Source organism: Canis lupus, chromosome 11 (genome assembly GCF_048164855.1).
Source record: "Canis lupus baileyi chromosome 11, mCanLup2.hap1, whole genome shotgun sequence".
NCBI lineage: Eukaryota > Metazoa > Chordata > Mammalia > Carnivora > Canidae > Canis > Canis lupus.
In genome coordinates this window covers 4033756-4061074 of record NC_132848.1, presented here as the reverse complement: position 1 = coordinate 4061074, position 27319 = coordinate 4033756, and the positions used below count along the sequence as shown (strand labels likewise).

General features: G+C 41.6%; 1 protein-coding gene and 1 long non-coding RNA gene across 7 annotated transcripts; one reads left to right on the top strand and one right to left on the bottom strand.

Annotated features, from left to right (window-relative positions):
• Positions 1-4268: 4268 nt before the first annotated feature.
• On the bottom strand, positions 4269-17610 carry ATP23 (ATP23 metallopeptidase and ATP synthase assembly factor homolog). Of its 5 annotated transcripts, none has more exons than XM_072843017.1 (6): positions 17309-17610; positions 15029-15074; positions 14257-14338; positions 10298-10435; positions 7815-7898; positions 4269-4716 (listed from the first exon to the last, which is right to left on the bottom strand). In XM_072843017.1, exons 1-6 carry the CDS (start codon positions 17478-17480, stop codon positions 4513-4515), a joined length of 726 nt encoding a protein of 241 aa, XP_072699118.1. In that variant the 5' UTR covers positions 17481-17610; the 3' UTR covers positions 4269-4512. The 5 variants fall into 5 exon arrangements, with proteins under 5 accessions (XP_072699118.1, XP_072699120.1, XP_072699119.1 ...); XM_072843019.1 differs by having other exon boundaries at positions 17418-17436; XM_072843018.1 differs by lacking the exon at positions 17309-17610 and adding an exon at positions 15379-17015.
• Positions 17611-19116: 1506 nt separating this feature from the next.
• On the top strand, positions 19117-27056 carry LOC140642434 (uncharacterized). 2 transcript variants are annotated; one of them, XR_012038856.1, is made up of 3 exons: positions 20216-20477; positions 21607-21718; positions 26844-27056. It is a non-coding gene; the product is annotated as an uncharacterized lncRNA (long non-coding RNA). The 2 variants fall into 2 exon arrangements; XR_012038857.1 differs by lacking the exon at positions 21607-21718 and having other exon boundaries at positions 19117-20477.
• Positions 27057-27319: the final 263 nt, after the last annotated feature.

Genomic DNA, 27319 nt, shown 5'->3' with positions numbered 1-27319 from the left:
GATCCAATATGTGTGTGTACATTTGTCCACAGTCCTCTCATAATCTTTTTTTATTCCTGTAGTTTGGTAGTAATATTCTCACTTTCTGATTTTAGTAATTTGAAGTCTCTCTTATTTTCTCAGTCCATCTAGCTGAAGGTTTGTCAATCTTGTTGATCTTTTGGTTTTATTAATTTTTTCTATTATTTTTCTATTCTCTATTTCACTGGTCTCTTATCTAATTTTACTATTTCCTTCCTTCTGCTAACTTTGGGTCTAGTTTCTTTATCTAGTTCCTTATGTTGTAAAGCTAGGTTGCCGATTTGAGATTTTTCTTGTTTTTTAACATAAATATTTATAGCTGTAAACATAAGCACTGCTTATTCTGTGCCCTATAATTTTTGTTATTTTGGGATCCCTGGGTGGCGCAGCGGTTTGGCGCCTGCCTTTGGCCCGGGGCGTGATCCTGGAGACCCGGGATCGAATCCCACATCGGGCTCCCGGTGCATGGAGCCTGCTTCTCCCTCTGCCTGTGTCTCTGCCTCTCTGTCTCTCTCTGTGTGACTATCATGAATAAATAAATAAAATAAAATAAAAATAATTTTTGTTATTTTGTGGTTTTGTTTTCATTTGCCTTAAGTATTTTCTAATTTCCCTGCGACTTCTTCTTTGATCCATTGGTTGTGTGCGTGTTCTTTAATTTTCACAAATTTGTAAATTTTCAATTGTCCTTCTGCTATAGATTTCTACTTTCATCCCTTTCATTCTACTTTATATCTTTTAAAATATATTGATATACTAGTCTGTGGCCTAACATAGAGTCTACCTTGGAAAATACCTCACGTCGCTTGAGAAGAAGGTGCGTGCTGTTGGTTAGTGTTCTGTGTATGTCTGTTAGATCCAGTTGGTTTATTTTGTGGTTCAAGTCCTCTGTTTACTTGATGATCTTCTATCTGGCTGTTCTATCCATTATTGAGAGTGTGGCAGTGAAGTTTCCAGCTATTATTGTAGAACTATCTATTTCTCCCCTTAACTATGTCTCTTTTGTTTCACCTATTTTGGTGGTCTGTTATTAGACATGTAAATGTTATATCTTCCTGCTCTACTGAAGCTTTTATTAATATACAATATCCTTCTTTGTCTCTTGTAAACTTTTTTTTAATGATTTTTTATTTATTCATGAGAGACACAAGGAGAGGCAGGGACACAGGCAGAGGGAGAGGCAGGCTAGAGGGAGCCTGATATAGGACTCGATCCCAGGACTACAGGATCATGACCTGAACCAAAGGCAGATGCTTAACCACTGAGCCACCCGAGTGTCTCTCTTGTAAACTTTTTTGATTTACAGTCTATTTTGTCTGTTAGTATATCCAACCCTGCTCTCTTTTGGTTACTATTTGCATAGAATTCCTTTTCCACCATTTCACTTTTAATCTATTTGTGTTTGCATCCTAGCTGAGGCTTTTGTAAACATCTTATAGTTGGGCTATTTTTTTTTAAATCCATTTTGCCAGTATCTTGCCAATCTTTTGATTGGAGAGTTTAATCCACTTACATTTAAAATAATAACTGAGGGGCGCCTGGGTGACTCAGACTATACAACTCTTGATTTCGGTTCAGGTCATAATCTCAGGGTCATGGGATTGGGCCCCGCCTGGAGGTCCATGCTCAGCATGGAGTCTGCTTGCCATTCTCTCTCTGCCCCTCCCCCCACTCATGCTATTTCTAAAATAAATAAATACAATCTGCTAAAATAATTACTGATAAGAGGAAATTTACCTGAGGCGTCTTGCTACATATTTTTCTAATTAAAATATGCTTTTTTTCATGTCCTTTTGTGTATATCATATAGCTATTTTGCTGTAGTTACCATGGGGATTATATTTAGCATCATAAAGTTTTAACACTATTTTGAATTTATACCGGTTTAACTTCAACAACATACAAAAGTTCTACTCCTTTAAAACTGTCTTTATCTTTTTCAGTTGTTGGTGCCACAGAATTACACATTTATTCATTGTGTGACCCAAACTAAAACTAATAACTTTTTTAATGTATTAGTATCTAATATTATATAGAAAAGAAAATGTGGAGTTACAAACCATTATTTCTTCAAATATTCTCTCTGCCTCTCTCTCTTCTCTTTCTGGGACTTCCACCATGCATATGTTGGCCAACTTGATTGTATCTGTCAGAATGTATCTTATGCTCTGTTCCATTTTCTTCAATCTTTTTTCTTTCGGTTCCTTAGACTCAATAATTTTCCTTTTCTTCAAGTTTACGGATTCTTTCTTCTGCCTGCCCAAATCTGCCTTTGAATCCCTCAAGTGGATTTTTGTCATTTGTTATTGTACTTTCTAGGTCTTTTTGGTTTTTTCTCTTTATTGATATTTCCATTTTGTTTGTACATCATTTCTTGACTTTCTCCACATTTGCCTTTAGTTCTTTGAGCATCTTTAAGACAGTTGTTTTAAACTCTTTGTCTGCTAAATCCACCATCAGGTTTTTCCAGGGCAAGTTTCTGTTAGTTTATTTTCTCCTTGGAATGGGCCATACTTTCTTGTGTATATCTTGTGTATCCTTTGTATGCCTTGTGATTTGGGGGGTTGAAAACTAGACATTCGAATCTAATAATGTGGTAACTCTGGAAATCAGATTCTTCTGCTTCCCCAGAGCTAGCTGTTGTTTTGGGTTTTAGTTTTTGGTTTTGCTTTCAATTGGTACAGGCTGTCTCTGTGTCAAGGGATCAGCCTGAGGTGTAAACTCGGGTCTTGTATTTTTCTGAGCCTGTGCCTTTCCCCAGACATGCCTGATGACTTCCTAACTCCCCCTGTTTTCCTTTTGGGCGGGGTTTGTTTTTGTTTTTAAGATTTTATTTATTTATTTATTTGAGAGAGCGAGCACAACAAGGCTCAAGCAGGGGGAGTGGCAGAGGGACAGAGAAAAGCAGGCTCCCTGCTCAGGGCTCTATCCCAGTTCCCTGGGATCATGACCTGAGCTGAAGGCAGGTGCTTAACTGACTGAGCCCCCCAGGCGCTCCTGCCATTGTTTTTCAATGGTCTAATTTTCAATGTCTGATACCAAAGAGGAAAATGAAGGACCAAAAAAACAAAAACAAAAACAAAAAAAGGCACCAGCCCTTTAAAGACCCTGAAAGTCACTTCAGCCGGATGCAAAGTAGTTTGCAAAAATGGAAGGGGGGTACAACAATGTCACCACCTCTCTTTGAACCTCTATGTTTAGAAGCAGTAATCAGAGCAAGTCCCAAAAACATGGAAGACAGGGTGCTTTTTGCCTATGCTGGCTCCACAGTCTGTGCACAAGCTACTCCAGGAACACACATACAGCCGTCTGCCACAGGGCAGAGTGCTCCGAGATGGGGCTACTGTGCTAGGCTAAGAGCTGCAACTGACCAAAATTGACAATTTCCCACCTAAGCCTTTCCCTCCAAGTTAGGAGCCTTCAGGCTCAAGTTTCAGAGTATTTATATAAGACTCTGCCAGTGTAATTTTGTCTAGGTGGGGAGACAGATTTCTGTTGTTTCCTACTCTGCTGTCTTCCCAGAATCCTCAAACTTTGTTTTTAATGTTTAGTAAGTTATCAAGCTTGGGTATCACTTTACAATTTAATCAAATTTTAACTCCCAAGAAATAATCCTGCCAACTTCCTTGTCTTTAAACCCTTAATATGCCACATGTATACACAGGCATCACTGTCTTTCAGTCTGGACATAGGCCAGGAGACATTTGCCAGGGACAGGTGGAAGATGCAGCTCTCAGTTAAGGGGAATAGATAAGATGACGTGTTTTCTGAATCTAAAACTCAGACACAGGGCCTGACAAAAGATTTGAGAATGATTATACGAAAAATCTTATACATACATAAAAATTAACCTCAATTACATTATAAATCTAATGCACTGCCTTTACAAAAGAAAAATCTAATCAGGACTGTCCTCAGAAAATTAAGTCATGTATATAGTCCCCACATATATGTTGAAAGAAGAGGGAGAAGGGAGGCATTGATCATAGAATGAATCATTCCCAATTTTCATTCTTTGCATTTTTTACCATAATATCTCGATAAACATCCTATAATAAAATCAGTACATTTTTCTTTACGTTTAATGTAAATACCAACAGTAGTCACCTTCATATATCAACAGTAGTCAACTTCATATAAGGACACATTTCACAGTTTTCATAACCAAATTTTAATATGTAACAAAAACAACTCACAATCTTAAAAAAACACACAAATAATAAAAAACACAAGTATAACACAGAAAATACAAAAATGTAATTTATTTGCCTTATTTATCAAATGGTTTACTATAAAGTTACAATTTTTGCCTTGGAGTTTAAGGCAGTTTCCCTTTTACCACAGTTACTTTTTCTGATCGTATGCTAGAATCAGTATCTTCTGTGTTTTACCTCTATTTAATTGATCATTTATATTTTATATGTTTGTCCACTTAAGAACCATATTTTCTTCATGATCACAGAAGCTCCGTAATATAAAATGTCATTGTCTTCATATATTTGAGTAATACCGATCACGATTTTGAAAGTCTCTATGTGCATATCTTGCATAAGTCTTGTTATGTGGGATCCTTCCAAAAGGTTCCTGGTCATTGAAACAAGATTCAAAAACTTCATCAACAGCCTTTTGGGCTACTTCTTTGCTGATATTCCTAACAGCCAGGATAGAAAGAATGGCTCTGTCTCGCACACAAGTCTAAGGAAAAAGAAAAGTATGTGGCTTTAATTTTATGTGGCAATTTCATCACGAAATAATGACATTTTATATAATGTCTGACCATAATCATAATTTTTTTTAAAGATTTTATTTATTCATGAGAGAGACAGAGAGAGCGAGAGCGAGAGAGAGAGAGAGGCAGAGGGAGAAGCAGGCTCGGCTCCATGCAAGGAGCCCAACATGGGACTCGATCCTGGGTCCCCAGGATCAGGCCCTGGGCTGAAGGCAGGCACTAAACCACTGAGCCACCCGGGCCGCCCCATAATCAGAATTAAATCCCTTTCGAACCCCCTTCCACTGTTGGTGGGAATGCAAGCTGGTACAGCCAATCTGGAAAACAGTATGGAGGTTCCTCAAAAAGCTGAAAATAGAGCTACCCTACAACCCAGCAATTGCACTACTAGGTATTTACCCCCAAAATTTGTATTTTGCACCCTGTCTTCAGATCACTGAAGGGGCACCTGCACCCCAATGTTTATAGCAGCAATGTCCACAATAGCTAAACTATGGAAAGTACCCAGATGTCCACAGACAGGTGAATGCATAAAGATGTAGGATTTATATACAATGGAATACGACTCAGCCATCAAAAAAATATATATAATCTTGCCATTTTGCAATGACATGGATGGAACTAGAGGGTGTTATGCTAAGCAAAATAAGTTAATCAGAGAAAGACAGTTACCATATGATCTCATTCATCTGTGGAATTTAAGAGATCACAGGGAAAGAGAAGGAAAAATAAAATAAGATGAAATCAGAGAGGGAGACAAACCACAAGAGACTCTTAATCATAGGAAATAAACTGAGGGTCGCTGGAGGGGAGGGGGTAGGGGGATAGGGTAACTGGGTGATGGGCATGTGATGTGATGAGCACTGGGTATTATATAAGACTGATGAATCACTGAGCTCTACCTGTGAAACTAGTAATACACTATATGTTAATTAATATGTAAATTTAAATTTTAAAAAATAAATGGAAAAAAAGAATTAATTCCCTTCCATATTATTTTATTAATTTCTGTCATTCTAAGTAGAAGTAGAAACATAACTCTTAAATTATAGAATATTTTTAGCTCAATCTAAAATTATTTAGGTATAAGTAAGACCTCCATTTTTTCATCTTCTCCAGATGTCATTCTCTGAAGTTGTAGGCAGTCCAACAAACAGTAACTCCCAATTTGCAAAAATCAAACAAACACACAAAACTCTACAAATAAGGTTCTGGTTGGATTTTTAATAAAATTTAAATAGATTTATTTTTTTTTTCTTAATTTTTTTTTATTTATTTACTTATGATAGTCACAGAGAGAGAGAGAGGCAGAGACACAGGCAGAGGGAGAAGCAGGCTCCATGCACCGGGAGCCTGATATGGGATTCGATCCCGGGTCTCCAGGATCGCGCCCTGGGCCAAAGGCAGGCGCCAAACCGCTGCGCCACCCAGGGATCCCTTTAAATAGATTTAAAATATACTTTACTTCTATGCCTTTTTCTTCCTTTACTTTCCAGCTGACTAATACTAGATAACCTATCCTGCATGTCCCATGGAGGCATTAGGAAGCTACACATACATATACACAAAATCTGAGGGTGTTTTGATTTTTCAGGAGAAAAAAAATCAAACAACTTTTTTTTTCCTGAGTGTTCTTTGCATAGGTATTAAATTGTCTACCTAAGAAAATAAATTATCTAGTTACATAGTAATTGGTTAGAATCTCTCAGTATTCTAAATATGTTAAGAAACAGAAGGTCTTATCATTTCAATTCTTAGAGAGCTTTAAATCCACTTATTTCTTCACAACCCCAAACTAAAGTTAAAAAGAAGGACTTCTAACCTTTTCATGAGAAATAATCGTCATTCATTCATTTTCTACATGTGTTCCCTGCTTCACTTCACCCTGGGCAGCACGCCTGAGCTGGAGATGCTCACTACTATTAGAATATAAATCAGTGCTTCTCAACCTAAATTACACTAAACATTGATTTTAAAAATAAACCCCAGGCATAAAAGAGTAAGAAAGAGAGGATGAGCCATAAGGAATTATGACAGCAATTGCCACTAAGAGGAAGTTTCTCCCTTCCAGGGGGAAAAAAAAAAAGATGGTAAAAAGTTGTCTCCTGGAGCTACAAGTTTGGGAGGCACCACAGTTCAGGCTTACTTCTTTCCAAATGTAATATAAGTTTCTGCTAAAACTATGTGAGTCTACCATATTTTACCATCAGTTATGGTAACTGATGTTTGTATCTTTGGGGTACATGCTGTACAAAAGCAGGGACTCCATTCTCTCAGACTGTTCTCCCTCAACTGAGCCCCTACTACCTCCACATAGTTTCCAACCTGTTGCTAGTTCTATTCATTTTCCTTTTTTTAAGATTTTATATATTTATTTGACAGAGACAGAGAGGGAGAGAAAGCACAGCAAGGGGAGCAGCGGCAGAGGCAGAAGTAGGCTCCTCACTGAGCAGGAAGCCTGACACGGGGCTTGATCCCAGGGCCCTGGGACCATGACCTGAACCAAAGGCAGACACTTAACCAACTGAGCCACCCAGGCACCCCTGTTCTATTCACTTTCTGCTGCTGCTACCCAAGGGAAAAAGAGGAGAGACTTATCATAGTCAAGTCTGTGCTAATTCAAAGCTTTGCTATTATGTCGTACAGCCTTTAAAGGCACATTAGTATGCAGCCATAACCTGTGCTGCAGGGTAGTCTCTGTTCTGAAAAGTACTACTTTTTTGTCTCGGGAATACTGTGGGAGTCGCAGAATAGAAGTCCAGGACTGCGGGGATCAAAGTTAGGCTGTGATTTTGTGTCCATTCTTCATCCACCTGCTTTCAAAAGGATCCCAAGAACAAGATCATATAGTTCTTTTCACTATTAAAGTCTCTCACTGAGTCACACAGCTTGCCTGTAATTAAAAAGTAGAACTAAATTCCACCTGTTTGGCATAAACAGTATATATTCTGAATTGTTTCCACAGTAGTTCTTTCACATTTCAAATACCAAATGTACTTCTCTTTATGCATTATTTCCACTCACAGCACTCTGGAGGGTAAGTGATTTCATATGTTAGTTTTACCTGATGATGTCGTTTCAATCCAAAATGCAACCTGAAAATTTCATTTACAAGTGAGCAGTCTCCACTAAGGTTAGCAGCTCGAACCTATCACAAAGACAGAGAGGCAAACAGAAAGAAATTAAGTGCTTGTGCTCTAAAAACTCTGTAAAAGAATTTAAAATTAACATGCCTTTCTGAGAATAGAGTATCCACAGGACTTTTTTTTTTTTTTTTAAGATTTATTTATTTATTTATCATAGACAGAGAGAGAGAGAGGCAGAGACACAGGAGGAGGGAGAAGCAGGCTCCATGCCGGGAGCCTGACGTGGGACTCGATCCCGGGACTCCAGGATCACGCCCTGGGCCAAAGGCAGGCGCTAAACCGCTGAGCCACCCAGGGATCCCCTCCACAGGACTTTTTTTTTTTTTTTTTTTTTTAATTTTTATTTATTTATGATAGTCACACAGAGAGAGAGAGAGAGAGGCAGAGACACAGGCAGAGGGAGAAGCAGGCTCCATGCACTGGGAGCCCGACGTGGGATTCGATCCTGGGTCTCCAGGATCACGCCCTAGGCCAAAGGCAGGCGCTAAACCACTGCGCCACCCAGGGATCCCCACAGGACTTTTTTTAAAGGATGTTTTAAACTCTGACATAAGACTACATTAAGAAAAAGAGCTGATATCCATGGGCTAGACAATGCAAAATAAACTGTGGGTCGGGAGAGGGTCAACCATTTATCAAAGGGAATCTTCAAAACTTTACACTGTAACCTTATTGAAAGAACTAATTTCTTTTGAAACCAAAAATCAGAAAGTTGGACCTCAGAGTGGAAAAGTCCATGTTCTCTATGAGATACAAACATTTCTAGAAATTACCAAAAGGACTGCAAGAAAGCATTCTTCCAAAGATCTACAAACTGAATTTCAACGTAAGCTTAAAATTAAACACATTAGTATCCAAGACACTTTAAGAATAGGAACCTCCTGCCCTTAGCCCAAAATACTGAAACTCTCCTGGAACCTTCTTAAACCTCTGTAAATTCATGCTTTCCTCCAGGGCCTCAATTTTCCTATGAAAAATTAAGTTCTTGAAACTTAACCAAGAACATTCCAAGAACAAGAACATTCCAAACTGGTCAGGCAGGACAGCCTGAAGTTAGGATATATTTTCTAATTCACTATATTTTTAAGGTAAATTTTAGCTTCGATAGATGAAAAAAAAGTCTTAGAACTACCTACATAGATGCTACTGCCAAACTGGCCACATTTTTGCTGACATACTGCAAACAGAATGGCCCACTTCCTGTTACTTCTACAATAACATGGTCTCATTCCTCTGAGGAGTGGAAGGCACTTAACACACTGTAACTAGCTAACAGGCATTAATTCTCATAACACCCGAGAGAGATCTATTTAAAAACTCAGGTTTCAGTCTACTCTCCAAATAATATGAGTTATAATTAAATGCAGTGGGGCTGCTTATTAGTTTCAAGGGAAAGAGAAAATAACCCAAGTTATAAAGTATAAGCTTAAATTTATATTAGTTTTTTTTTTTTTTTACTTCTCAGCACACTGCACTCTTCAACTAATGAAATGCAAGTATTAAATACATATGTCTCTCTAAGAGCATAAATATACTGCACTTCTGAGAGCAATCCAAAGTGCTTAACAATAAAAAACTTTTTATATGTTTTTGAGACTAAATGTTTTACTCTAGAGCAAGCAAGGAGCTTTGCCTACAGAAGGCAGACAGCAGGCTGGTTAAGAACCCTGGTTGTGGGACACCTGGGTGGCTCAGTCAGTTAAATGTCTGCCTTTGACTGAGGTCATGATCCCGGGGTCCTGGGATTGAGTCCCTCATTGGGCTCCCCACTCAATAGGGATCCTGCTTCTTCCTCTCCTCCTCACTTGTGCTTTCTGTCACTATCTGTCTCTCTCTCTCTCTCCCTCAAATAAATAAAATCTTAAAAAAAAAAAAAAAAAGAACCCTGGTTGTAATCCTGCCTCTGCCACTTATTAACCATGGACCTCAATAAATGTCTCCCTTTCAACATGTAGAACATGAGATCATAGCATCTACCTGGATGGACTGTTGAGAAGACTCAGTAAGAATCCACAAAAGGAACAGTGTTTGGCATACAGTCCCCAGCCAGTGTTAACCAGCATTAGTTTTTACATTTATAGTTTACTCCACAGGAAAATTGCTTATTTGGTTAAATGGTTAAAAATGGTTATCATAGGGACGCCTGCATGGCTCCGCGGTTGAGCATCTGCCTTTCGCTCAGGGCGTGATCTTGGAGTCCCAAGATCGAATCCCGCATCGGGCTCCCTGCATGGAGGCTGCCTCTCCCTCTGCCTGTGTCTCTGCCTCTCTCTCTGTCTCTCATGAATATTTGAGGGGGGGATGAGGGGCAAAGGGAGAGTCTTAAGCATTATATTTCAATTAAATGTTCAAACTTAAGAGTGTTCCAGGAGAAAAAAGTATCCTTTACAATAAAACTCACCTCTGAGCAGGCCAAATGTCTGACATCAGTGAACCAGTTGACATGAGCACGACAGTGATCGAACGCATGAACGAGCTCGTGGGTGACCACTCTGTTCATATGGGCCTGATTACGGATGTTGTTCTGGCACAAAACAATCTAGGAGGCACCAAAATAAGAAAAGTTCCATTATTTCTAACATCTACTCTATTTTGTAAATCCCATCTTCTCTATCTCATCCACCCACCTTCTCCTCCAACCCCACACCTATCCATCCATCAAGGCCTGGTCCTAACATACATGCTCCAACAAACCTTCCCAGTAACCAACTTCTCCCTCTTCTCTCTAAACTACAATAGCACTTAAATGCCATCCTCAGTGGGCTGCTGGACTCCACAGCATCATATTAGGAGTGGGCTTTGGAATGAAGCAGATGCAAACTCCAGCCCCACTCCTTACTAACTCAGTGACCTTGGGCAAGTTTCTTAACTTCTCTGTGCCTTGGTTTCCTCAACCATAAAAAGGAGATAATTAGAGTACCTACCTCATACAATTGTGAGAATTAAATGAGAATACATGTAAACTGCTTCTTATCAAGTTTCTGAATGAGCAATGAATCAACAATGAATGACCACCACTGTCTCATTCTACTAGAATTGCCAGGGAAAATCCTCAGAAAGACCTTCAGAAAGAAGTGCAAAAAGCCAACAGCACACTGAGCAGGACCCTATAAGAATAATAAAGACATGAGGGATCCTAATAACAATAGTTACCACTTGTGGTGTACTTACTATGTGCCAGACACCAGGGTATGTGCCAGATATTTTATATACATTCATCCAACATTCATCTTTCAACTAATATTTCTTACAACCTACTAGTAGATGCAGAGTCTATTTATAATTTATCATCTGTAATTATAATTTAATAATGTATAATCTTCTAATGGCACTAGAAATTAAACAAATATTTACCAAAATGTTTAAAGACATGCAATGACAGTTGTCACGAAGAAAAACCCAGGATGTCATCAGTGCATACAATGAGAATGCCTGATCTGGTCTAGAGGATTGGAAAAGGCATCTCTGCAGAAGGAATGTTTAAAATGGGATCTCATCGATGAGAACGAGTTAAATTTGAGAGGTGGGGAAGGTAGCATTTCAGACCAAGCAACCTGTGCAAAGGCAAGGGGCATGAAGGAATAGAATGTCTGAGACGCTGAAAACAGGCCTGCACTGCTGTAGCACAGAACTGTAAGTGACAGGCATGAAATAAGGCTGGTGAGGTTGGCTAGAGCCCAATCACCTTATCCTGAGAATAGTGGGTAGTCACTGAAAGGGAAGAGTGGAACAGGGGAATCCTTTTGTTTGTTTTTACCCTTTTGACTATAGTTGGAAAAATAAGCAGAAGATGACCAAAACTGGATGTAGAGAGAGACTAGCTCAAGACTAAGGAGATGTTCTAGGCAAGAGATAATGGTATCTGAGCAGGGATAGTAGGATACCTCAAAAAATATTTAGGTAGTAAGTTGGATAAAAGTTGGTGATGGATATGGAATATGGGAAGGGAATCAGAGGTGCAAGGATGATCTCTACATTTCTGCTTTGGGTAATAGGATAGATAGTGGTACCATTCACTGAGATATGCAAAACTACAACACCAGGTTGGGTGGGGACAAGGGATGATATAAACCATCAGTTTGAACTTGGACAAATTTGTGAGGCCTCAGGGGCCTCACAATTAGGTATTAGGTAGGTATTAAGTGAGCATTTGAATATACAGATGTGAAGCTAAAAAAGAGAGCTCCGACCTAGGAAAATAAATGAGATCCCCTTGGCAGAGAATAGAGGAAAAAAGGAAGGGGATTTAACACAAGGATTAAGAGATTTCAACATTTAACAGCTGACACAGGAAGGTGAGCTAGCACAGGAGTAACCAGCAGAGTGTCGTATACTGGAAACGAGAGGAAGAAAGTGTCTGGCATTATCACCACTGAAATCAAGTGTATGCAAACTATATGACCCAGCAATTCTGCTCCTAGACATATACTCAGGAGTAACTTTTGCACATGTGCACCAGGAGAAAAGGTGAAAAATACTCACAGCAGCATTGTTCATAATAACAGTCAGAAACAATATTAAATACAGTAAACTGCAGTACAGGCATACAGTGGAATAGTATACAGCAGTCCAACTACATAAAGGTGTTGTACAACAAAATAGAAGAATCTCACCACACTCAACAAAATAATTGTTACAGAAGACTATATACCATATGATTTCACAAAACCACAAAGTATCACATAGAGCTCAAAGTATTCCATGTATAAAACTTCAAAGCAAGGCAACTAAATAACATGTTGTTTGTATACAGAGATGTTAAACCATTCAGAAAAGCGGGAAATGATTATCACAAGAATCAGACTAAGAAAGGGAGAGGAAATGTAGTCCAAGAGGGGCACACAATCTTCTGAAGTCCTGGCAGTGTTCTATTTCTCAAATCTGGGTGGCAGTTAGACAGGGATTTGTTTTATTACTATGACCAAAAGCATACATACAGGTTTCTTACTCTTCTGTATGAATGAGACACCTCATAATACAAATATAACTTAAGAAAATAAAAAGAGATGGGCAGCCCTGGGTGGCTCAGCGGTTTAGCACCTGCCTTCAGCCCAGGGCGGGATCCTGGAGACCCAGGATCAAGTCCCGCATCGGGCTCCCTGCGTGGAGCCTGCTTCTCCCTCTGCCTGTGTCTCTGCCTCCCTATCTGTGTGTGTGTGTGTGTGTGTGTGTGTGTGTGTGTGTGTCTCATGCATAAATAAATAAAAATCTTAAAAAAAAAAAAAAGAAAGAAAATAAAAGGAGAGAGTGCCCAACTATGCTCAACACTGCTGAGAAGATAAAAGTTCAAAATGTCCACTCTATTTAACCCCAAGGGGGAAATGAATTCACCTAGACCCATTTTGAAAGCTATACGTATTATTATTATCAGCTTCCAAATGAGAAAACTGAGAATAATGCAAATAACTTGCCCAAGCTCCACAGCTAATAAGCAGGGGAACTAGATTTGAACTCAACTCTACCAGACTCCAAAACCGAGCCCTTTCACTCTTATGCTCTTATGCCATGTTTCTTTTTCTCATGATTACTGTGAAGCAGCTATAAGTAACCAAAATACATGTACAATTCCCCAGGAAGAAACAAGTAAGTATCATTAAACAGGGGTATATGTTCAAGATGGAAAGAGTTACTTATGAAAACTTCATCCACCCTCATCACAGGTCCTAATTCTTCTACCAACTCCAAGATGCTGTCAAAACCCTCCAATTACTTAAAACTAATATTTATTGAACATTTAACTAGGCTTACTATGATAACCACCTTACACAAAGTATCTCATTTAATTCTCATAACCATACTATAAGATAGATATAATCATTACCCATATTTTCCAGATGAGAAACTTATTCCCCTAATCAAAAATATGTAAACGTATATCCCTTCTCACCAGGTAAAGGTAAAACTCTTTAGTTCAGTATTCAAAGCCTCCCACCATATGGCTTACCTTTCTTTCCAATTCTATTTCCCCATATTCCCCACACATTCCTGCCCCCCAGCTACACTAAACAATGTGCCACTCCCCAAATACGCCTTGTCCTTTCCCAACACACCACCTTTGCTCATGCTACCCCTTCTTCGGGCAACAGTCTTCATCTTCTTTGCCCCTGAAGAAGCTTTACATGCACTTGCTGAATCTGTGGGTATTTTGCAATCACATCACTGTCCCATTATGGTAACCACATCCCCTACAATAGTTTAACCTGCCTCAAACTTTATGACTGTCTTATCTCCCCTGTGAGAACATAAGCTACTTAAGAGTGAGAACCGTAACTAATTCATTTTAGTGGCCGAAAAGAATGGCCAACATGCCAAGGTGTTAGCAATTATCGGGAAAGAGAACAACTTGGCAAAAATGCCTACCTGAGATGTCGAAGCATCAAAACCTCCACTGACATTGCCATTACAGTCTTCACAAGAAAAGTGTCTTTCTTTGTTAACAGCACTAAAAGGCAAGAATGGATTAAAGAAACAGCATCCAAATCAGTGTGCATGTGGTTCAGGGGGAAAAGCCCTGGGCGAGGAATCAGGAGCTCCACATAATCAACACCCCCTCCACCACTAACACATAAGAAACCTTGGGAAATCTTCACGACTAAGTTTTCTCATCTGTGAAATAAGGAAATCATCCCTGCAAAATCTGTCCTCGATCAACTTCCATGACATGATCCCATAATGCATTTGGTCCACTGATTAAGACCGCATTAGAAATACGCTAGAGTTGCTACCTTCAGGCCAGGAGGTTAAGAAGTGGACCTCAGACGTCACCTCCTCTAATCATCTCAAAGTTAAACAACACCTGGAAGGCTCCTACCTAACAAGCTGAGATTTCTTCTCCATGAAGGACAATGCTGAGGCTGGAAGAACGGGAAAGCCAGGTTCGGTAATTATTTATAAGACTTTACATGTGGTCTTTACTAAACACTGGAGGTAATGGTAGAGCCAGAGACTTAAGAGTTAGGGCAGAAGATGTAGGAAGAGAACACCACCTGCCTGGAAAGAATAGCCCATCACCACCTACCATATGGAAAAGGCTTTGTGGCCTAAAGTGAAAAACTGCAAGTAGCTCCAGTTTGGGGTTTTCATGTTTTTAGCAACCAGAACAGAGACGAGCAGTATAAAAATGATTACTTACCAACCTGAGTGCTTCATGGCATCAAGCAGAAGTTTGACATAAGGATCTAAAAAGATATTGATTCAATTAAATATGCTAGTTAGAAAAATAGCACCAATTAAATTACCCAAAAAGCAGTATATTATCAAAAAGTAACGCACAAATCTTAATGAAGTAATACTATCTTAAAATTGTTAAAAATGGATATGAAAAGACCAGCTTAAGTTAACATAAAAACAAGTCTTTAATGAAATAAAACACTGATACAAATATCAAGATGGGCACTATTAAACATCTTCAATAATATAAAAAATGATTTTTAAAGCCCATTTTTAGCTACATGATCGAAAACACTGTATTAAAGCATATACCGAAATAATGCGGGAATTTGGGGTCACATCCGTAGAAACGAACTGCAGCACGGTACCCAGATTAGAAGAAGGTAGTTAAGTAGCCCCACTGGCATCTTTCCTGGTCAGACCACAAGCTAACAGTAGACCTTTCTAAGTACCACGCTCTAAACAGGAACTGCCAACTGAAGCTCTTCCATGGGGAGAAGGCAACTAGAACAGTACAGGCCTTCAATCAGTAAGAAGAAAGGAGCTGTGGATTTGGAAAGGAGAATAAAAAACTTAACTAGGACCACAATGGCTTCAAGTATTTGAAGGAGTGCCATGTGGGAATAAATCCCATCAATATTTTTTTAAAAGGCAGAACGAGGACCAAAGAATAGAAGTTACAGAACAAGAAAGGATTTTTCCAACAATTAAAAGGTGTTAATAAAATAGACAAATAGCCAGGGCACCTGGGCGACTCAGCGGTTGAGCATCTGCCTTCAGCTCAGGTCTCAATCCCAGGGTCCTGGGACTGAGTCCTGCATCGGGCTCCCCGCAGGAACCCTGCTTCTCCCTCTGCCTGTATCTCTGCCTCGCTCTGTGTCTCTCATGACTAAATAAGTAAAATTAAAAACAAACAACTACCTGGTGCACAACTTCTCTAGTCTCAGGGACATTGCACTAGAGTTTTGTTAACTCCTTAAGAGTCTTAAACCTACTTGTCCTAAAGCAAGGTTACTTCATAGCTGCCAATCACAGTTCAAAAGTTAAGCACCCAAAGATTTTCCAATCTTCTTGAGGTTACCTGCATACTGGGGAATCAAGGGAGTGGGAAGGAGGAGCGGGGTTATGGGAATGATGAGATTGTATCCCTGTGGAAATGTGTATGGAACGCCTCCTAGGTTCTGGTGTGCGGAAATTCAAAGATGAGTAAGGACCAGGACTGTGCCTTTTAGAGGTTTGAAGTGGAACTCAGTGGAAAGAGCATGGGCTGCAGTTAGACATGGGTTCAAATTCGTATCCCTTCCCTTATCGGGTGTGGAAGACTGGCTTAACTTCCTGATCCCCTCCATCCCTATCTGCACACACAAAGAGGGAAGGGTTGGGGGATAAAAATTTCTCTCTTAGGGTTGTGAGAAGTAGGTTTTATGAATGTAAAGTGTGAGCATATATCCTGACACCTGATATACATTAAAAAAATACTCAGTACTAATAATTATTTTACTGTTAACACTCTTAGGAGGGGGCAGGATAATAAAGCAGTAACCTATACCTATCCTTCTCATCTCCCACTACTTTTTTTTTTTTTTTACTCACCTGTTTTTTGCTTTCAACACTTAAAAAAAACACCCAACTTTGATTCCTTTTCTTTTTCTATGTTTTGGTTTATATCATATAGCCAAATGTATTATGGCCCAGGACTCCAGGAACTCGACCTGAAGGCTCAACCACTGAGCCCCCCAGGCGACCCGGGCAGCAGGGAGTCGAGGTCCTGTTTAACCCACAGCAGAGGTTCTGGACCCTTTGGAGATCGGGCCTCTTCGAGACTATGGCGGAGTTAGGAACTTTCTCCCCAGAAAAATGCATTCTGGTGCGCACACACGATTTTATAGTCCGTTTCCGAGGTTTCTACCCTCGGCAGCCCGGCAGGCGTAGGAAGGTTAAGAACGCCTCACAATCAATCAATCAATCAATCAATCAATAAAATAAAAATAAATTTAAAAAATTAAATAATTAAGTGAAATTTAAATAAAATAACGCCTCCCAGCCAAGAGCAGCTGGCAGAACGCGGCTGCTCGGAAGCCGCCCCCCGGACCCCGGCCGCCCCGACCGCCGCTGCCCCCTCGCTGCCCCCTCGCTGCCCCCTCGCTGCCCCCTCGCTGCCCGGGCTGCGCGAGCGCGGAGGCCTCCCGCCCGCCCGCCCTCCGGCCCGACCCGGGGCCCACCGCCGCCGCCCCGCTCCTACTTGTCTCCAGCGTCTTCAGGAGCAGCCGCTGGCACCCCTGGTCGTTGGAGAAGACGCTGGAGAGGAGCCCTTGCCCGGACCCCCCCTGGGCCCGCCGCTCGGGGAACACCTGGCACGCGACGCGCTGCTGCTGCTGCTGCTGCTGCTGCGGGGCCCCCGCCGCGCCCGCCATGCCGCCCGGGCCTGGCCGCTCTGGCCCCCGCCGCGGCGGCCCGCACCAGCCCTGGGACCGCCAAGCGCCCTCCCGCCCCCAGCCGCTCAGGTCCTCCCCCGCCCGGCGGGCCCCGCCGCAGAGCGCCGCTGAGGACGTTGGGGCCGCGGGGCCTCGGAGCCCAGCAGCACGCGGGGAGGGGCGGGGCGGGGCGGGGCGAGCGGCGGGGAGGGGCGAGCGGCGGGGCGGGGCGGGGCGGGGCGGGGCGGGGCGGGGCGAGCGGCGGGGGGAGGCGCCGGCCAGAACAGGGCGCGGGTCTGCGGATCTGCGGGCCGCCGCTGTTGCCGCCGCTGTTGCCGCCGCTGTTGCCGCCGCCCCTCAGCGTGGCGGTCCGGACCTCGCAAGGTGGCTCGGGCTCGTCACGGGCCCTCCGCCCTCAGTACTGTCCAGGAGCCCCTCGCGCCCTGACGATCTCGGGCGCCCCCACCCCTTTTCCACCTGCAGGCCGATGGCCATCTCCCCACCTATCTCCTGACGTCCCAAGCCGTGGAAACAGCAGTACTTTTCAGAAACGTTTGAAAGCTGCAATTATAATTACTGGGTATATCAAAACCCTCCAGGGATCCCTGGGTGGCGCAGCGGTTTGGCACCTGCCTTTGGCCCAGGCCGCGATCCTGGAGACCCGGGATCGAATCCCACGTCGGGCTCCCGGTGCATGGAGCCTGCTTGTCCCTCTGCCTGTGTCTCTGCCTCTCTCTCTCTCTCTCTGTGTGACTATCATAAATAAATTTAAAAATTTAAAAAAAAAAAAAAAAAACTCCAAATGTGAGACCCAACTACTTTTTTCCTGCCTGCCCTGGGCCCGCTGGCCCATCCTACTCTCTTGCCACCCCAAGTAACTTTCTGCTAACAAAGTACAACCAGTTTACTTCTAACTCCAACCCTTAACTCGCTACCATCTTTAAGCCCCTTTCCTCAGTCCTTATGATCCAGGTCCTGATCAAGTCTACCTACCCCAAAGGGCATTGGCAGACACCTTAATCAAAATTATTCTCTCCTGGGACGCCTGGGTCAGCGGTCGACCGTCTGACGCCTTTGGCTCAGGGCATGATCCTGGGTCCCAGGATCGAGTCCCACATCGGGGTCCCTGCATGGAGCCTGCTTCTCCCTCTGCCTATGTCCCTGCCTCCTCCTCTCTCTTGAATAAATAAATCTTTAAAAAAAATTATCCTCTCCTGATCTCCAAATGTACAAAGCATTTTACATCTGTTATCATTCTCATCACAGCCACCCAGGTTTTAACTAATTTGTGTTTCTCTTTTGCCACTAAAAATTTTTTTATGATTTATTTATTTGAGAGAGAAAGCATAAGCAGGGGAAAGGGCAGGGGGAAAGGAGACCCAACATGGGGCTTGATCCCAGGAACCTAAGATCATGACCTGAGCCGAAAGCAGATAGTCAACTGACTGAGCCACCCAGACCCTTTTTTCCCACTACTCAGTTTAGCTCACACGTTTATTCAGCACCTACTCTGAGGGACCAAGCATAATGGCAGAGACTGAGGAAGCAATAAGAGAACTGATGAGGTTAAGGAGTAACAAATGATTCATGTGAGAAACATATAAAAATAATTTAGGCTCAAGAGACCTTGAAGATTATCAACAGTGCTTTATGTCATGGGTGCTTAATAAATATCTAGATTGAATGGAAATCAAAACCACAATGAAATATGACCTCACACTTGTTAGAATGGCTATTATTATCAAAAAGATGAGAGCTAACAAGTGTTAGCTAAAACGATACTATTACAAGTTACTGAAATGAGTCTGCAATACTCAGGAAAGGCTAGATAGAGAAGATGGGGCCTGTAAGCACATGAAATACTACTGAAATATTATTCAGCTACAGGAATAAGCAAAGAAGCGCAGGGCAGCCCAGGCGGCTCAGCGGCTTAGCGCCACCTTCAGCCCAGGGCGTGACCGCGTGACCCCGGGGTCCCAGGATCGAGCCCCACGTCGGGCTCCCAGCACGGAGCCTGCTTCCCCCTCTGCCTGTGTCTCTGCCTCTCTCTCTCTCTGGTCTCTCATGAATAAATAAATAAAATCTTAAAAATAAATAAACTAAGTATATTCATAAAAATTAAGCTCCAGAAGAACAGCATGACCAGTATTTCCACTGTGAAATTTCAGATCCACAAGCGCAGGAAGGGGCAGGAAGGGCCCGGAAGGCTACCCCGGCGATCACGCTGCGGACCAGATTTGGGTGTCCCGTTTTCTTTTGGCTTCTCTTCGTTTTCTTTTTTTTGTTTTTCTCTTCGTTTTCTAAAGCAAAACACAATCTATTTTTTATTGGAAGTTGTTTATCTCGCAACACACGAAGCTGCATATCCTCTCGAAGGTCTTTCCATCTTTCGGCTTCTGCTGCGGTGGGCGCTGGATCCGCCAACACGCCCCAGGGTCATCTCGCAGGCCCCCCGCAGCGCCCGCCACCCCCTCACCGCGTGGCCCCGCCCACCTCCCCTTCCGCGCGTCTTTCCGCTTTAATAATGTCTAATCCATCCACCGAGGCCAACAAGAATTCGGTGAGTTTACAGCCTTTCCGCAGCTTTCCCGCCATTTTGAACGCGGGGAAACAACAAACCAGCCGCCGTCACCCTCCGCGCTCAGAGGCCCCTCCGGCCGCCGTCAGACAGGACTCTACTTCCGGAAGGAGCCTGCCCTCCCCACCGGAAGCGGAAGAGAGACGGCGCGCGGCATTCTGGGAAGACCTACGGAAGCCGGGCGGCTCGGGGCGGGGGTTGCTGGCTGTTACCGGGGCAACTAGAAGCGATTGGCGGTTTTCCGCAGTTTGAAGCGGTTAAGCGGCAGAGGCTGAGATGCTCGGAGGTCTTTGGGGTGAGCGAAAAGGGCCTGAGGGCCTAAGAGAAGACTGTCCTATCAGGAGGTTATCCGGTCGTGCCCGCGGCGGGAACACCTGTCCTGGGTCGCGCCCACCCGGCTCTTGCGCGTTGCCCTGGAAGTAAGTGTGGCCCAGGGGCTCCTGCCGCTTCTCTGATCTTCTTCCGCCTTTTAGAAAACCTAAGTTGGCAATTGCAATATTACATTGCAGTGTGTTCTGACAGCAAAGTACATTTTTTTACAGTTGAGGAAAATTACAAAAGAAAAAAGAAAACTCACCAGTCATCCCAACTACCTAGCAGGGACTTAAATTTTTCATGTATAATCTATCACTTTTTTCCCCAGCACAAATATATTTTTTTACAGTTGAGTTTATTTGGGAACGATCATTTTATATCCTGCTTTGTATCATATATATCACATATGTGTATGTGTATGTATGTATGTATCATATATAGGATATAATTGCTGTTAAAATCTTAGCAACAAGGAAGGCCTGCAGGATCTTTTTTTTTTTTTATTATTATTGGAGTTCGATTTGCCAACATATAGCATAACACCCAGTGCTCACCCCGTCAGGTGCTCCCCTCAGTGCCCGTCACCCAGTCACCCCCACCCCCCGCCCTCCTCCCCTTCCACCACCCCTAGTTCGTTTCCCAGAGTTAGGAGCCTCTCCTGTTCTGTCTCCCTTTCTGATATTTCCCACACATTTCTTCTCCCTTCCCTTCTATTCCCATATTCCCCAAATGAATGAGAACATATAATGTTTGGCCTTGTCCGATTGACTTACTTCACTCAGCATAATACCCTCCAGTTCCATCCACGTCGAAGCAAATGGTGGGTATTTGTCGTTTCTAATGGCTAAGGAATAGACCACATCTTTATCCATTCATCTGTCGATGGACACCGAGGCTCCTTCCACAGTTTGGCTATTGTGGACATTGCTACTAGAAACATCAGGGAGCAGGTGCCCTGGCGTTTCATTGCATCTGTATCTTTGGGGTAAATCCGCAGCAGTGCAATTGCTGGGTCGTAGGGCAGGTCTATTTTTAACTCTTTGAGGAACCTCCATGCACTCCACTCCACGCAGAGTGGCCGCACCAGGTCACATTCCCACCAACAGTGCAGGAGGGTTCCCCTTTCTCCACATCCTCTCCAACATTTGTAGTTTCCTGCCTTGTTAATTTTCCCCATTCTCACTGGTGTGAGGTGGGATCTCATTGTGGTTTGGATTTGTATTTCCGGGATAGGCCTGGAGGATCTTAATGTAAGTCTGTAGTGAATTGAAGAGACAGAGATGAAATGGACGCAGCACATGAAGACAATTCTTTCAAGAAGTTTGACAGAAAGGAACAGAGAAAGGTCAGTAGCCAGAGAAGAATGGCAAGTTTAAAAAGTTGGAGTTTTTCTTGAAGAAGAGAACATTCGGTGACATTTATTAATACAAGCGTAAAGATTAGTAGTCAGAGCTGAAAAATACTGCCAAGAAAGAGAATAACTGATTGGATGATTCCCTGAAGAAATAGGATAGGATAAGATCCACACATCAAGAACATAAAATTAGCTTAGGAGGTGGAACTGGGTAGGAGGATGTCAAGATGGATTATGGGTGTTAGTAATTTTAAGACTATTACAAGTTGGCAAGAGTAATAAAGATGATAGATAGATAGATAGAGCCAATAATAGGTATGCTTAGCCACATTAGTAGTAATATAAATGGAATATAAATGGAATAGTAATATAAATGGAATATAAATGGAATACCTATTAAATTGACCTAGATTAAAAAGCAAATAATATGTGTGTTGGGCAGGGGATCAGTTAAAGAGACACTGCAGGCGGGAATAGAAACTGGACTTTTCTCCCCTCCCCCAGGGATTTTAGAACCATATATATATCCTTAAAATGTGTGCATACTTTGACTAAGCAAGTATACTTCTAGGAAGTAATCAAAACTCACACATGTATTAAGCTGGGTGGAGTTCATTTCAGCTTGTCCACCAATGAAAGATGAGTGAAATATATTATACCCATACTTCTTAGAGACATGGATAACATGGATTCAGATAAGAGAAATTCACTTATATTAGTTTCAGTAAGAGGATCTTCAGATTTTATGGGAAGGGAATGTGGAGTTGCCACCTGATTGACTACCCTGATACACAATCAGGGGGATGCTTTAAACCATTAAAAATTATTTAAAAGACTATTTAATGATAAAGAAAGATATGTAAAATACATTGTTACGAGAGAAAAGTAGGGTATGAAATATGGATTATTACCACATGATGGGTTTTTTTTTTTGCTTTTTAGATATTCTGCTTATCTCTATTATACATAATGTATATTTTATAAGGACATATAAAAGTCATTCTTTTAAAGATGTGAATAGCTTTATAAGAGGGAGGAAGTTGGGGAAGCACTCTCCTGATAATCTTGAAATGGATGATGGCTCTCTGTAAAGTAGGAAATCAAAAGAAATTAGATGCTTTAACAAGCTGTAAGAACTGTTTTTTTTTAATGTATTTCATAGATGCATATTTATCAGTGTCCCACCAGTCTCACAAAGGATTGTGCTCAAAAAGAGATATACACCATAGTAGGAGAAAGTGATCAGAACAGGCAAAAGGTAACTGGAAAACAAAATAAAATCAAACAAAGGCAAGCGTTTGTTAATACCCCCAAAAATCATGCTGACAGATCCTTCATAATTGCAAGAAGAGTACACACAAATTAGTCTCTGATGTTCCTCACAACTAAAACAGAAGGAAAACATTGTTCAAAATTTCACATGATCTGTAAGAGATTTTTTTTTTTAGATTTATTTATTTATTTATGATAGAGAGAGGGAGAGGCAGAGACACAGGAGGAGGGAAAATCAGGCTCCATGCCGGGAGCCCAACGTGGGACTCGATCCCAGGACTCCAGGATCGTGCCCTGGGCCAGGCGCCAAACCGCCGAGCCACCAAGGGATACCCTGTAAGAGATTTTTTTAAGTTGCTTAAGAGAAATATAGTTTGATATAGAAACCTGAGAAAAATTGCTCCCAAGGTCTTTATAAGGGAATAATATGAGATTTGTCTATTACTATTGTGTTTATTCTATTTTGATAGAATTTAGAAATATTTGGGATCTCTGGGTGGCTCAGCGGTTTCGCGCCTGCCTTTGGCCCAGGGTGCGATCCTGGAGTCCCGGGATCGAGTCCCACGTCGGGCTCCCAGTGCATGGAGCCTGCTTCTCCCTCTGCCTGTGTCTCTGCCTCTCTGTGTGTGTGTGTCTATCACAAATAAATAAAAATAAATCTTTAAAAAAAAACATCTAAGAAAGGTTATTCTCCTATTTATTAACTACAAGCTCTCATTAAGTACTGTGAGAAATAAAAAAAAAGTACTGTGAGAAATAGAAACACATGTCAGACAAAGTCTCTGCCCTCATCTTTTGTGAAAGAATAATATATAAGAGCATGTTTACAATATATAATGAAAACCTAGTAAGACAAATAATTAGCATGATGAGTACTAGAATAACTAATATGAATAACTATAAATCAAGGCAACGTGAAGTTTGGTACAGATTTTTTTAATTTTTAAGAGTTAGGGCATAGTTCACCCAATAAAAGACTCAGTTCTCAGGGCCAGATAAAGCAAGAAAAGATAAGCACAGAGACCTTGAACCTGAAAATTCTATGTGAGAGCCCTAGATGGAGAATTTGAGGGATACTAGGTCTAGATTAGGGGCTCACCTCAGCCAGGTGAGGAAGGGATCTAATGGCAAATAATAGAATCCTATTACATATTAACTATATAAAATTGGTCAGGTAATGTAAGTTCTTTGGACTTCAATTTTTTTTATCTCTTAGAGGAGGAGAAAGGAGACTGTCAGACAAGATGATCTCTTAATATCTCTTCTAATACTAACATCCTGTGATTACATAGGCCAGAGAATGAGAACTCATTTCCTTCATAATGTTTCATAAATGAGTAAATGAATTTGATGTAAGAAAAATGAGGAGTGGTAGAGATTAGAGTGGTAGCTTAGATGTCCCATCTAGGGGATCCCTGGGTGGCGCAGCGGTTTGGTGCCTGCCTTTGGCCCAGGGCGCGATCCTGGAGACCCGGGATCGAGTCCCACGTCGGGATCCCGGTGCATGGAGCCTGCTTCTCCCTCTGCCTGTGTCTCTGCCTCTCTCTCTCTCTCTGTGTGACTATCATAAATAAATAAAAATTAAAAAAAAAAAAGGGGGGGGATCCCTGGGTGGCGCAGCGGTTTGGTGCCTGCCTTTGGCCCAGGGCGCGATCCTGGAGACCCGGGATCGAGTCCCACGTCGGGCTCCCGGTGCATGGAGCCTGCTTCTCCCTCTGCCTGTGTCTCTGCCTCTCTCTCTCTCTCTGTGTGACTATCATAAATAAATAAAAATTAAAAAAAAAAGATGTCCTATCTAAAACTCCAGCCAATCCTTGCATGAGTGAGGACCCAATGTTGTCATGTTTTCTGAATTTTCATAAGAAACAAGAATACCATATTTTTAGGAATATTATATAAAAGAAACAAAACACCTCTGCTGGCTGGATACAGTTCATGGATCACTAATTTTCAACCTCTGCTATAGATAAAAGGGCCTAAACAAAAATAATAAGTGTTTAAATGAAAAGAACTAAATATTAGATTTCCCCTAGGTAATGAGGGGGAGGCAGTAACATTAAGATAAATACTAAAATCAGTAGAAGGTTTGGAGGGAAGGTACTTGGCTGTGAGTTTTTTGAATACAGGACAAACTTCTCAGTCATAGATGTCCACAGCACATGAATCAAATTAAGCTGTTGAGTTTGAGAAATCTATGAGATTTATCAGGGCAAAAAGGTGCAGGAAATAGAAGACAGGAGTTTGGGGAGAGAGGATAAAACAGGAGTTAAAGATGTAAGATTCATTCTCTCAAAGTTTCATTAAACATATATCACAATATGTATTTGTTATTTCTTAAGACTATAAATTCTATGAGGGCAGAAACCAGGTATGTGTTTTTCACCACTTAGCCAGCACCTAGCATAACGCATGGTAGGTGCTTAATGTATGTTGAATAAATACTAAATATACCATGTGCTTCACAGTATACAAGGTACAGGGTTGAATTAGAAAATGTTCTCAAAGAAGCTGATAGGCTAGAAAATGACTTATATATAATTAAGTTTGAAAGTACTTCCATTTTTTTTAAAGGCACCATGCGATTCAGAAGAGAAAAAGTATTTTAAAAAGAAGTTACACTGGGGCTTTGATAATGGATAGTTAAGATGGATCATGCAGATGTTGGGAGGAACTGATCAGAAGCATGTACATTAAAGGTGCATACTTTTCTTCTAGAAGTAGAGAAGTGTTTGCGACTGCCAAATAGGGAATGGAGAAATAGTTTGAAGCCAGAACCTTGAGAATCACTCAAATGTAAAGAAGGTAAGGAAGGAGAACCAGCAAAGTAAACAGAAGAGGTTATCAGAAAGCCAAGCAAAACATCAGGAGAGTGAGTTACATAGAACTTAAAATCCCTGTTTCAAGAGAAAGCCGTCAATCGGTATTGTCAAATACTATAGAGACAGCAGGCCATCAAGAAAGAGCCGTTGGATTTAGTGACAACGAAATCATTGATGACTTTCAACTAAACAACTTCTTTATAGTTGACCAGTTACTAAAAGGAGAGGAGCGTAAAAGACTATTAGAATTAAGATACTTTTGATTTGCTGAGGGAGGAAGGGAATGGAGTTACTTAGGAGCAGGGGGAAAACCTAGAAGAGGAGAGGATTAGGTTGCAAAAAAAAAGGATAAATTCACAAAGCAAGATTTTAGAGGATCTAAACAGTAGTAAGTACAAGAAAAGAGAGAAGAGTCATGGCATTTTAATTCTAACAAAGATTACTCAGTAGGGGCACCTGGGTAACTCAGTGGTTGAGCGTCTGCCTTTGGCTCAGGGCATGACCCGGGGGTCCTGGGATTGTGTCCCACGTTGGGCTTCCTGCATGGAGCCTGCTTCTCCCTCTGCCTATGTCTCTGCCTCTCTCTGTGTGTGTGTTTCTCATGAATAAATAAATAAGATCTTTAAAAAAAATAGCAAAGAATATATTAGTTAATCTCTCAAAATATTTTCCCTACTTACCTAGTTTCTTTTTATCTTTATGGCTCCAAAGTAACTTTTGATATACTGAAAAATAGTAATAGAACTTTAGCTTCATAATATTTCTTAATGCTTCCTAAAAATCCCCTTTTTGTAAGTAAATAGGTATTTTATAGTATGAAACTCCTTCATTTTTTTGTTACGCCACATCCATTCAAGAAACCACTCCTCCCCAACTATAACTTGTGTAGTTCATGTGGGGTTGATTCCCAAATCCCCACCCAGCCCCCACTCCTATGCTTGATCCCAGATCTGGCCAATGACAATCATCACTGATACTTTCACGTGTACTATAAGAAAAAAGACCATCTTTCTCTGACATTGCAGGTGCTAAAGGCCAGGTGAACTTGGAGCTGATAGGCTACCTTTGCCACCACGTGGAGGCTTGTTTAAAATTAAAGCTAAAAAAGCCAACATGGAAGATAGAAACCAAATCCTGATGATATTGTTTGAGCCCAGCGATCCAGACATGCCTCAAGACTAGTTTTACCACTGGACTTTTCAGTTAAATGAGCCAATAAACTTTCTTTTGTGCTTAAACTTGGGTTTTATCTGGACTTTTTTCATTTACTACTGAAAACATCCTAATACAGGTATACTTCATTAAGTCAACATTATTTCTGTTTCTTCTATGCCTCATTTTTTAAAGATTTTATTTATTTGACAGAGAAAGAGCACAAGCAGGGAGAGCAGCAGGGAGAGGGAGAAGCTGGCTCCCCGCTGAGCAGGGAGCCCAAAGCAGGGCTGGATCTCCGCATGACCTGAGCCAAAAGCAGACGCTTAACCAACTGAGCACCCAGACG

Bases quoted from the DNA above. Each gene is read 5' to 3' on its own strand.
- ATP23 (XM_072843017.1), bottom strand. From the start codon at position 17,480: ATGGCGGGCGCGGCGGGGGCCCCGCAGCAGCAGCAGCAGCAGCAGCAG. The intron at 15,075-17,308 runs GTAGGAGCGGGG...ATATCTTTTTAG, and splicing joins CCTGAAGACGCTGGAGACAA to ATCCTTATGTCAAACTTCTG. The intron at 7,899-10,297 runs GTGAGTTTTATT...TCTTTGTGATAG, and splicing joins GACATTTGGCCTGCTCAGAG to GTTCGAGCTGCTAACCTTAG.